The 12774-nt window shown below is 41.8% G+C and overlaps 1 protein-coding gene across 1 annotated transcript in view; it reads right to left on the reverse strand.

The window, feature by feature from the left end:
• The window catches only part of LOC115464626 (collagen alpha-1(II) chain-like), a gene marked incomplete at its 3' end in the record, with an annotated part of 114943 nt that overhangs the window by 7182 nt on the left and 94987 nt on the right, over positions 1 to 12774 (reverse strand). The window contains exons 19-20 of the mRNA XM_030194990.1: positions 6925 to 7023; positions 2297 to 2341 (exon numbers count right to left, since the gene is read on the reverse strand). Of these exons, the coding sequence (XP_030050850.1) occupies positions 2297 to 2341; positions 6925 to 7023 (144 nt within the window). The remainder of the gene's footprint in view (positions 1 to 2296; positions 2342 to 6924; positions 7024 to 12774) is intronic.

Below are 12774 nucleotides of genomic sequence, written 5' to 3' on the forward strand. Positions count from 1 at the left end.
AAACCTCTTTCATGCATATTCATTGTGGGTATCCTGAAAACCTGACTAGCAAGGGGTACTCCAGGATTGGACTTGGGAAACACTGCCTTAAAGCATTCCACAGAGCACAGAGCATCAAGTTGGATGCTCACTGCTAAGTGAGTCACAGGATAGACATTCGGGGGCAATTCTATAAGTGGGTGCCGTCCAATTAGGTGCACCAATGACCTGCAGTGAGAGCCTACTGAACAGCGGCACCTGAGTGCCCAGATTTCATTAAAGAACACTAGCATAACTCGGCATTTAAGGAGAAAGGAAAGACATTTTTATTTCAGGATGCTTTGTGTTTGTAACCTATAGTAGTACTCTTTCCCTGTGACCCTCGCTCCTCTCGGGCCCTGGGGAGGAGCAGGGGGTGTCTATTGCCACTTAACTGTATGCAACTAACTTATTATTTCTCTTCCCTGTCCAATATTGGATTTCTTTCCACCTTTTCTTTCATGATTATGTGCTATAAACTGCCCAGAAAGTCTGATTGGGCAGTATATCAAAATTTGAAGAAATTTGTAACATAACAGTTTCAAATATAGAGTCTGATAACAGTTCTCTCATGAATTATGTTATATATTTTGTTTATTGCCTAGAACAATGCTGTGAGAAATTACTCCCCACACACACACATTTTCCTCACCTTATAAAATATGTTAGGGAGTTCAAACTGGCTGCCGAGCAGACAGGATGCATTTTTTGAGCTGCTGGCAAATTTACCTTTATTTAAGATGGTAGCGTTTTAGCTACAATCATTACTTACAATGCCCAAGAGAAGGGGGAAAGCAGCTGCCGCAGCCTCCCAACAACCTGGAACCCCAACTCAAAGTGGACCGATTGATGCTTTTCTCCGGAGGGCCTTGGACACTAGTACGCCGGTGAGCGGCTCGCTGTTGCCTCCTGCGCTTGTTGAAGGCGCGCAGGAGGCCCTAGAGCTGGAAGTTTCTCTCAGCCCCGATGCTCGAACTCCGCCGCTCCCTCCCGTGTTCCATGGATTCAGCCCTCCAGTGAATGCATCGCCGATTCTAATCCCGGAAGAGGTGAAAGAATCAGGCAGACCGGGGGCAAAAGAAGAACGTTTAGGAGGTGCACTGATAACCATGGCCGAAACAGCGAGGGAGGAACAAAACGTTTCTAGTTTGGAAGGAATTTCCTCACAGCAACAACAGACGGAGGTAGGAACTTTTACTTTTGCACTTCCTCAAACTAAACCTCCCGAAGTCAAGTTAGACTGCCTTTGGACATTAATAGTAGATTTAGGCAGAGCGCTAATTCCCCAAATACAGAGAATTAAACAAGAAGTTGAACGGGTGGAAGATAAAGTAAAACAACTGAATACACATGTTGAAAAACAAGAGAAAGACCTACAACAGTTGCAGGAAGTTCAACAAACTATGTTAAAAGACTTTACCAGTTTAAGAAGAAAGACAGAGATCCTGGAGAATTTCTCAAGAAATAACAATTTACGTTTTATAAATTTTCCTTATTTAAAATTAATATCCCTAGGGAGATGTTAAAATTGTATTTCACGGAAAAGAGGAGAATTTACCTCCATTGGCACAAGTCTTTTTTCTACCGCCCAGGAATCAACAAATTTTGGCGAATCAACCCCTTGATGTTTCAGCTTTATTAGAATCCTCAGATACAGACCAAGTGCTACCAGCCACTTTGGTGGCCACGGTAGCATTGTTACCGGATAAACTATGGTTATTAAAATTATTCTTCAAAAATCGAGACAAAACTTTTAAGGGTCAAAAAATTAATGTATACCCTGATGTATCGAGAGAGACACAGGCGTGCCGGAAAAAATTTCTTCAGAAGAAGCAGGAAACGATACAAATGGGAGCTACTTTTTTCTTAAAATTTCCGTGGAGATGTACCTATCTGTCTGAAAAATATGTGTTTCATGATCCTTCTCAATTAGAAACTTTTATAACATCTAGAAGAATAGCTGGAATAAGTTCTCCAACTAATAATAATGTTTGAATTTTGAAAAAGTGTCTAAAATACGCCTGTCTGCCATTTGTAAAATGTTTATTTTCTTGAAATCTTCAACTATATGTTTTTGAACTCCCATATAGTGGACTTTATTGGTTTGAGGAGTATGTAGAAATTAATATTTTTTTCTTTGAATAATGTAACCTCATTTTGCCAATTTTCTCATCAAGTTTATGTACTTGTAATAATAGAAATGTTATAAATAAATAAATAAAAAAGAATATGTTTCTATAGGTGACCTAATAACATACAACAGACATGTGGTACTTACAGCTGATCCTTTAGCTCCAGGGATTCCATCAGTACCAGGGTTGCCCTAAAACAATGGGAGAAAAGGAAATGGTACATGAGCCCAAGGAAATCTATATATACAGTCTACATTTTATATACATATAGATAGATTGATTGATGTCTCTCAATGTTTCACTGGCTCGGGCAGCAGGGTGGTCATGCTCTACAACACACAATACTAATGACCCTGCTAGACAATATGGGAATCAGTGGTACAGTGGCAGCTTACATCAATGGATTCTTAAGGACGATATCATATCTAGTGAAGATGTCCAACCAATTATCCGCCTCATGGATCCCTGAATATGGGGTGCCACAAGGTTTCCCAATATCACCTATACTATTTAACATCAGGATGGCTCCACTCAGGAAGAAACTAGAAAACATGTGATTTAACCCACTTATATACGCTGACGATGTCACCATATATGTACCTTTTAGTAACAATATCACAGAGATATCGGGCAAGATTAAAGAAGGTCTAGACCTCATGGAAAACTAGGCCAAAACGTTCAAATTGAAACTAAACAGAGAAAAACACAAATTCCTGGTACTATCCAGCTTGCACAATCCCACTTCCTACCAAAATTTCACAATAGACCAGATAACGTACCCTATCGAACCACAACTAAAAATACTACTACTACTACTTAACATTTCTAGAGCGCTACTAGGGTTACGCAGCGCTGTACAGTTTAACAATGAAGGACAGTCCCTGCTCAAAGGAGCTTACAATCTAAAGGACGAAATGTCAAGTTAGGGCAGTCTAGATTTCCTGAATGGAGGTATGGTGGTTAGGTGTTGAAAGCGACATTGAAGAGATGGGCTTTGAGTAAGGATTTGAAGATGGGCAGGAAATCATTCTTGATAAGCATCTATCTCTCAAAAATCAGGTTTCAGCAGTCACATCAAAGAGTTTCAAACCACTATGGAAACTGAGAAGAATCAGACTATTTTTCCAGACAAACATTCCGTCTAATAGCACAATCTTTAATACTACCCCAACTTGACTACTGCAATGCAGCATAAGTAGGATGCAAAGAAAGCAAGCTGAAATCACTGCAGACTGTTCAAAACACGGCAGCAAGACTAATATTCAAAAAGCCAAAATATAACAGGTTAACACCACTGCTAGTCATTTATTTTATTTTATTTTTTATTTATTGTATTTGTACCCCACATTATCCCACCTTTTTGCAGGCTCAATGTGGCTTACAGAGTGTGGAAATGAGAACGTCATTACATGATCTAAGAAAACAGTTGTTCAATCATAAGCTGAGGTGAAAGAGGAATTTAGGCAGAAGGTGTTAGGTAAGGTTGTGAGAGAGGTGATTTGGTGTACTTGGGTGGTTTAAGGAATGATTTGTTTCATTGAGGGTGACTTTTGTAGGCTCTGTTGAAGAGATGCGTTTTCAAAGCTTTGCGAAAGCTGGTTAGATTGGTCATGGTTTTTAGGGCCTTGGATAGTGCGTTCCAAAACTGTGTTCATGCTACACTGGCTCCCAATAAAGGCCAGACTAATTTTTAAAATTGGCAAGTTAATTTTCAAAACACTCTTTGGCTTATCTCCTGATTGCATGTTAGATTTGATTATACCAAGAAATGCATGTCCAGGAACCAGAAAGTACTTAATGCTCCACCTACCCAAATGAAGAAACATAACCTACTAATCCATTTATATAGCAGGATTAAACTATCTGGGCTCCAAATGGTGGAACTCAATTCCCAAGGCCATAAGAAGCATAGATAACTATCTCCAATTCAGAAGAGAACTAAAAACCTCTTTTCAAGAAGTTTTATGGATAATCAATATCATCACTAAGCATTCATTCTGACTGTAAGTGTATAATAACAATGTAATCCCTGACTGTTGAATATAATCCACATTGAAATGAAACTTCTTTTGGATAACAGTGGGATATAAGAATGAATAAATAAATAAATACTACACTGAAGAAAACTTTGTGGAACTGGAAACCAAGCCATTGGGCTGGACTCTGGAGGAAGGCAGCAGTACAGATGGAGTAACATCCAGGAAGAGGACGCCAATGGCTAAAATGCACATACTCAACAAAGTAAAGCCGTGGAGGGGCATAATCGAACGCCCATCTCCATGGGCGTCTATGTCCAAAAACGGGTATGTGAAGAGGCGGGACAGACCGTATTATCGAAAAAGATGGGCGTCCATCTTTCGTTTCGAAAATACGGTTTGGAAAGACCAAATGCCATGGATTTGGTCCCTTCTGAGATGGGTGGGGGTTTTTTTTTTTTTTTGCGATAATTGAAACTAAAAACGCCCAGCTCAGAAACGTCCCAATCCAAGCCATTTGGTCGTGGGAGGGACAAATGTACAACACTACCATAGCTCTTAGGGGTAAAGGGGGCAACTACATGTGGGTTCAGTGGGTTTTAAAGGCCTCCCATTTACCACCACAAGCGTTATGGGTGGGGGGGGATGGGCCTGGGTCTGCCTGCCTGAAGTGCTCTGCAGTACCCACTAAAAGTGCTCCAGGGACAGGACTTGTTGCTGGTGTATAACCTTGGCACAGCAGTTCACACCTCAAGACTAATCTCGCTGAAAACGTCCTTTATTTGAATAAGCACCTTTACTCACAGTTAACTGCAGATCAGAGGTTGTGCCCCACTGGCAACGAGTCTCGCTGGTACTGAGATTAGCAGTAGGTCCGAGCTGGCAGAATGGTGTGCAATGCCCTCTTTCAGCAACATTCAAGGTAAGAACTAAGTGCTGTAACGTGGCTAACACATGAAAGGGATCTAAAAGTGTCTTACACAAATGGCCACTACCTCATGGACTACTGGAAACAAAACAAGGCACCCTCTGACCCAGTAAGCAGAGGGAAAAGCACCATGGGAATAGAGCCTACCAACTACCAATATCGTGAGTATTTAACACAAGCTAGTGGAATCACGGAGCCCAATACCCTACACCCACCACAATGCATTGCTGATGTGACTCTGCAGTGCCCTTAACAGAAAAGGTGTCACACTCACCCGAGACCCACATCAGAACCAGGGAAAGGCTGTCAGAGGATAGTACACATTCTGCTGTCATGGAGGTGGGTACAGCATTTGAGGCTGGCATACAGGCTAGGAAAAAAAGTTTGTAAAGTGGGTTTTTTGTTGGTGGGAGGAGGTTAGTGACCACTAGGGGAGTCAGGGGAGGTCACCCCCGATTCCTTCTGGTGGTCATCTGGTCAGTTGGGGCACTTTTTTGGGACTTGGACCTGAAAAAAAAAGGGTTCAAATAAAGCGGACCAATTCTCGTCAAAAACGCCCTTCTTGTTTCGATTATCAGCTAAAGACGCCCATCTCTCCTCGGCTGATAAGCACGCCCCAGTCCCGCCTTCGCCACGCCTCTGACATGCCCCAGTGATCTTTGTTCATCTCCATGACGGAGTGCAGGTGAGGATGCCAAAAATCGGGTTTCGAATATACCGATTTGGGCGCCCAAGGGAAACAGACGCCCATCTCTCGATTTGGGTCGAAATATGGGCGTCTTTCTCTTTCGAAAATAAGCTGGATAGTGACACAGTGAGACGCTATCTCAGCCAAAGGATCTGAGAAAGGTTGCAGGATAGATGTTGGCTGCAAAGCAGGAACAGGACTCCTGCAGCTGGAGGGGGACAAGGGCAAAAAGGGGAAGAGACCGGAGGTCCTCGCTGCCGAGTTGTCAGTGGGTTGCAGTTAGTCTTATAGAGAATAAACAGTAAGGAGAAGGAGCAGGAACAGGAGCTAAAGAGATTTCTCTCTCTGAAATGAATACCTGGATGGGAAACGATAATCAAAATTCACACCTAGTACAGGTTCTTCCATCTCCAGATCATCCCCATCTCCTTCTCCTTCTCTCCTACATCTGCTCTGTAACTGAGCATGTGCAAAAGTAAGAGTCGGAGAGCTAAAGCCAGACAATGTGGCAGAAACTGTGCAGGCTGGGCACTAATTAATTGGCACCAACCATAATGTATATGAACCAGAGGGCTTTGCAGAATGGGACAGGTTTTATCTATTATATATTAAAGGAAGCAATGACCAATAATAATTAGATTTTAAGTGGTCTGGAGTTGTTTTATTTGGCCTGTAATTTTATAGCTTGGTCACGTTGTATATTGACCAGAAGAGACACTGGACAGCACAAACAATACTGCATAAGAGACAGAGATCATCTTTAGATGATGTGATGTGAGATTGTTTAGAAGCTTGATGTTAATACTGTCATCTGATGTAAGAATAGATTTAGAAGATGCTCTAATGTAAGACTGTCTGTAGATCCTTATGATGTGATGTGATGTGGAGCTCTCTGCAACCTGAGATTGTCATCAGAGACTCAGTGATGAGAGACCATCTATAAAGGCTCAATGATATAAGACTGAGGCTCAATGATCAGTGAGCCGAAACAGTCCATAGGGGCTCTATAATGTATAAATGTCTTTTTAGAAGCCCAGTGACACGAGACCATCTTTAGAAGCTCACTGAAGTGAGACAGTCATTATACCATTAACTATCAGAGACTGCTGTGGCGGACTCTTCTATGACCCAATGAGAGAGGATAAAGCTGTCTGATGTTTGTGAGTTCTGCTTTTTACTCACAGAAGCACCAGCAGGTCCAGGAGAGCCAGGACTACCAGGTTCCCCCCTGGAACCCTGAGCACCCTCAGGGCCACGAGCTCCAGTAGGTCCAGCTTCACCCTGAAAAAGGAGAAATACAACTGGTTAGTACCAAAAATTCCAAGACAGAATTCAGGATATACATGAAATCATCAATTGGAATTTTCATCATTATGAAGAGGAGGAAGATTTCTAGGTGTAAATGTCCACACCTACAAGACACAGAAAAGTTTCTGGTCAGAGGTCATAGACTCCATCTTGCTGTATTAGGATGAATTAGGCTTGTATGAACCAAGACCAGCTCAGGTAAGCTCACAGGTACATACCCCTACATAGGCCAGGTGCCCTTAAATACAACTAAAGATCAGACAAAAGAAAGCAAATCATTAGTGTCAAGTCTAAGCATCATGCAAATAGGAACAACAAACATACTCTGAAATGTCTATATGCAAATGCTAGGAGTCTAAGAAATAAGATGGGAGAGTTGGAATATATTGCACTAAATGAAAACTTGGATATAATAGGCATTACTGAGACCTGGTGGAAGGAGGATAACCAGGACACTGTCATACCGGGGTACAAAGTATATCGTAGTGATAGGGTGGACCGGACTGGTGGAGGGGTTGCATTGTATATTAACAAGAGCCTTGACTCAGATAGATTACAAATTCAGCAAGACACAAATCACACCTTTGAATCATTGTGGGTTGAAATTCCATGTATAAAAGGGAAAAGGACGGTGACAGGAGTGTACTACCGTCCGCCTCGCCAGGATGAGCAGGTAGACGCAGAAATGATAAAAGAAATCAGAGACGCAAACAAAATGGGCAATGTGATAATAATGGGTGACTTCAATTACCCAAATATAGACTGGGTAAATGTAACATCAGGACACGCTAGAGAGGTACAATTCCTTGATGAAATCAAGGACAGCTTTATGGAGCAGCTGGTGCAGGAGCCGACGAGAGAAGGAAAAATTCTAGACTTGGTCCTTAGTGGAGCGCATGATCTGGTGAGGGACGTTATGGTTCTGGGCCGCTTGATAACAGTGATCATAATATGATCATTTTTTATATCAACCTTGAAGTAACTAAACACAGGAAGTCAAATACGTTAGCGTTTAACTTTAAAAAAGGAGACTATGATACAATGAGAAGAACCGTTAAAAAAAAAAAAACTTAGGGGGGCAACTGAGAGGGTAAAAACTATACAACAGGCATGGACGCTATTCAAAAATGCCAACACACACAGAAGGTGTTTTCTCCATGAAAGAACAACGAAGCAAGGAAAACAGTGGATACAAAAAAGTCCTCTCTCACGTGGTGTCTTCTGGAACAAGTTCTTTATTTGCAAAACAATTAAAACAACGACCCGACACGAATCGTGTTTCGGCCGTATAGGCCTGCGTCAGGGGTCTATTCGCTTCCAATCAAGAAAGAGAATATGTAGATAAAAATTATAACTGATCAACTTTCTGCAAATTGAAATACTCTCTTCAGGAACTGCTGAGAATACATGAATGAAATAACCATTGACAGAAAAGTTCCATGCAGAGCTGAATGCAGGTGCATCTGCTGGGCTTTGTCTTTAAGGCATCACTTTACCATGTGGGCGGTCAGTTTTCCTTACAGGCTGCCAGGTTAAACTGTCCATGGATGTGACTCAGTCTCCCCACAGGAAGCTTTCCCCCAGGTTTTTTAGCCTGCTTCCCTCCCTCTAGGACATCTCCTCAGGCTTCTGGGCGTTGCAGGTCCCCCTATCTTCTCCTTCGGGCAAAGTGATGCCTTAAAGACAAAGCCCAGCAGATGCACCTGCATTCAGCTCTGCATGGAACTTTTCTGTCAATGGTTATTTCATTCATGTATTCTCAGCAGTTCCTGAAGAGAGTATTTCAATTTGCAGAAAGTTGATCAGTTATAATTTTTATCTACATATTCTCTTTCTTGATTGGAAGCGAATAGACCCCTGACGCAGGCCTATACGGCCGAAACACGATTCGTGTCGGGTCGTTGTTTTAATTGTTTTGCAAATAAAGAACTTGTTCCAGAAGACACCACGTGAGAGAGGACTTTTTTGTATCCACTGTTTTCCTTGCTTCGCTATTCAAAAATACCATCCTGGAGGCCCAGGCCAAACATATTCCGCAAATTAGAAAAGAAAGACGGAAGTCCAAAAGACAGACGGTATGGTTGAAAAGTGAGGTGAAGGAAGCTATTAGGGCTAAAAGAAACGCCTTCAGAAAATGGAAGGAAACATCTGAAAATAACAAGAAGCAGCATAAGGAGTGTCAAAGCAAATGCAAGGCGCAGATAAAGAAGGCCAAGAGGGATTACGGAAAAAAGATAGCATTAGAGGCAAAAAAAACATAGCAAAATTTTTTTTTGGTATATTAAAAGCAAGAAGCTGGCGAAAGAATCGGTTGGGACGCTGGATGACCGAGGGGTAAAAGGGACGATCAAGGAAGATAAAGACGTAGCGGAAAGATTGAATGAATTCTTTGTTTCGGTCTTCACCGAGGAAGATTTGGATGGGATACCGGTGTCGGAAATGGTATTTCAAGCGGACGAGTTAGAGAAACTTACTGACTTCACGGTAAACCTGGAGGACGTAATGGGGCAATTCAGCAAACTGAAGAGTAGCAAATCTCCTGGAACGGATGGTATTCATCCTAGAGTACTGATAGAACTGAAAAATGAGCTTGCGGAGCTACTGTTAGTGATATGCAATTTATCCTTAAAATCGAGCGTGGTACCAGAAGATTGGAGGGTGGCCAATGTAACGCCGATTTTTAAAAAAGGTTCCAGGGGAGACCTGGGAAATTATAGACCTGTGAGTCTGACGTCGGTGCTAGGGAAAATGGTAGAGACTATTATCAAAAACAAAATTACAGCGCACATCCAAGGACATGGATTACTGAGACCAAGTCAGCACGGCTTTTGTGTGGGGAAATCTTGCCTGACCAATTTACTTCAATTCTTTGAAGGAGTAAACAAACATGTGAACTAAGGGGAGCCGGTTGATATTGTGTATCTGGATTTTCAAAAGGCGTTTGACAAGGTACCTCATGAAAGGCTACAGAGGAAATTAGAGGGTCATGAGATAGGAGGAAATGTCCTATTGTGGATTAAAAACTGGTTGAAGGATAGGAAACAGAGAGTGGGGTTAAATGGGCAGTATTCACAATGGAGAAGGGTAGTTAGTGGGGTTCCTCAGGGGTCTGTGCTAGGACCGCTGCTTTTTAATATATTTATAAATGATTTAGAGATGGGAGTAACTAGCGAGGTAATTAAATTTGCTGATGACACAAAGTTATTCAAAGTCGTTAACTCGCGACAGGATTGTGAAAAATTACAGAAGGACCTTACGAGACTGGGAGACTGGGCGGCTAAATGGCAGATGACGTTTAATGTGAGCAAGTGCAAGGTGATGCACGTGGGGAAAAAAGAACCCGAATTATAGCTACGTCATGCAAGGTTCCACGTTAGGAGTTACGGACCAAGAAAGGATCTGGGTGTCATTATTGATAATACACTGAAACCTTCTGCTCAGTGTGCTGCTGCGGCTAGGAAAGCGACTAGAATGTTGGGTATTATTAGGAAAGGTATGGAAAACAGGTGTGAGGATGTTATAATGCCGTTGTATCGCTCCATGGTGTGACCGCACCTTGAGTATTGTGTTCAATTCTGGTCACCGCATCTCAAGAAGATATAGTAGAATTAGAAAAGGTGCAGCGAAGGGCGACTAAAATGATAGCAGGGAAGGGAAGACTTCCCTATGAAGAAAGACTAAGGAGGCTAGGGCTTTTCAGCTTGGAGAAGAGACGGCTGAGGGGAGACATGATAGAGGTATATAAAATAATGAGTGGAGTGGAACAGGTGGATGTGAAGCGTCTGTTCACACTTTCCAAAAATACTAGGGCTAGGGGGCATGCGATGAAACTACAGTGTAGTAAATTTAAAACAAATCGGAGAAAATGTTTCTTCACCCAATGCATAATTAAACTCTGGAATTCGTTGCTGGAGAACGTGGTGAAGGCGGTTAGCTTAGCAGAGTTTAAAAAGGGGTTAGACGGTTTCCTAAAGGACAAGTCCATAAACCACTACTAAATGGACTTGGGAAAAATCAACAATTCCAGGAATAACATGTATAGAATGTTTGTACGTTTGGGAAACTCGCCAGGATGCTGGGCTCAATGGACCCTTGGTCATTTCCCAGTGTGGCATTACTTATGTACTTTATAAAATAGCATGTAGGTAGGCACCTGTAGAGGCACCTATGTAGGTGATATTTTATAATGACAGGTAGGTCCTTACTTGTTTTTATCAAATACTAGCATATGTGACAGAGAATGAACCTGAAAGATAGGCACAATCACTTACACCTGCTCATGGAGGCACATACTTTACACATATACATGCAATATTCATAATCTGCATTTATATGTGCTAACTCTGTCAATGTTCTGACCAAACACCAACCCAAACACTGCCCCTGTGTACACCCACCAGTAAAGTACATGCTATGATGTCATGGTGTGTACTTTTATGCCAGCTGGTATGTTATAAGAGGTCATATATGTGCATATGGGCCATACACACACCGGAATGGCTATAAAATTGCCTCTTAAAAGTCTACTGTATTGCAGATTGCAATCTACTATAAGAACACCAGATGGCACTGTCTTGTCTTAAGCACTAAAATAAGCATTGTGCATTACTTTTCCCTTCAGCTGTTGTTCTTACCAATCTTTTTCTGAGCTGAAACAAGATAAAAACCACTATATACTAAAGAACTATTTTAGATTCCTGCTGCATCTTGTTTTTTAGGTATGTTGGAACAAGATCACTCTAACATTTTTAACAGAAAATCGCAGGGCTCACACATTTAGGTAGTCAGAAAAGGGGCACCTCTGGAGGTGTGCCTGGGATGAGTTACATATTTAGACACTCAACTCCCCAAATTCTATATATGGTGCTTAAAATTGTGTGTGCAAATCTGTGCAAGCACCCAATTTGCATAGGCAATTAAACTGAACAAGCCAATTTGCACCAATAAATGATCAATTATTGGTGCTAATTGGCCTTAATGAAAGAATACCCATGCATTTTAAGTCACAGGGATCTGAGCATAAATTTTATGCACAGTTCCAAAAAGGGGGCACAGCCATGGAAGGGTCATGGGTGGCTCGGGCATTCCTACAATTTATGCGTGTTGTTATAGAATACGGGGGATCCATGCCTAATTTAGGCACGAGAATTTACACTAGGGTTTACTTGGTACAAATCCTCATGTCTAAAGTTAAGTGCCATTCTATAGTGCCTCTTATAGAATAGCGCTAAGTGAGTTTTGACCCTGTTTTTTTGGTGCTATTTATAGAATTTGGTCCAATGTGGATATTAAGCATGATAACTGGCTAAATTAAGGTGAACAACTCCGGTTTTGAAACAGCAGGTCAAGTCTAGCTGGACCAACTTTGGATAGATTTAAGAGGATTTTAAGCTGCAAACCTACTTGGTTAAGGTCAGGTCAAAATTTGGCTAAAGATAACCAGTTAAGCTACCCAGTTATCACTGCCGCTCAGTGGCTTATTGAAAATTGGGTCAATACTTGGATGACTGATGCTCCACCTTAGGAAGAGAAATTGTTAACATTAAAAACTGAGCTACAGAGCTCTAATACAGCCACACCATCAAAGAGAAACACCAACAGCAAAGTCATCAGATGGGGAGATCTCCCACTTTATAGTTGACAAGAACTGAATATCCCCCACCACAGACTGCCCAGGATGTCGGTTCACCCAGCCACAATTTCCACCCTCTAGGCTCTACATAG

Source organism: Microcaecilia unicolor, chromosome 3, assembly GCF_901765095.1.
Source record: "Microcaecilia unicolor chromosome 3, aMicUni1.1, whole genome shotgun sequence".
Taxonomy (NCBI): Eukaryota; Metazoa; Chordata; class Amphibia; order Gymnophiona; family Siphonopidae; genus Microcaecilia; species Microcaecilia unicolor.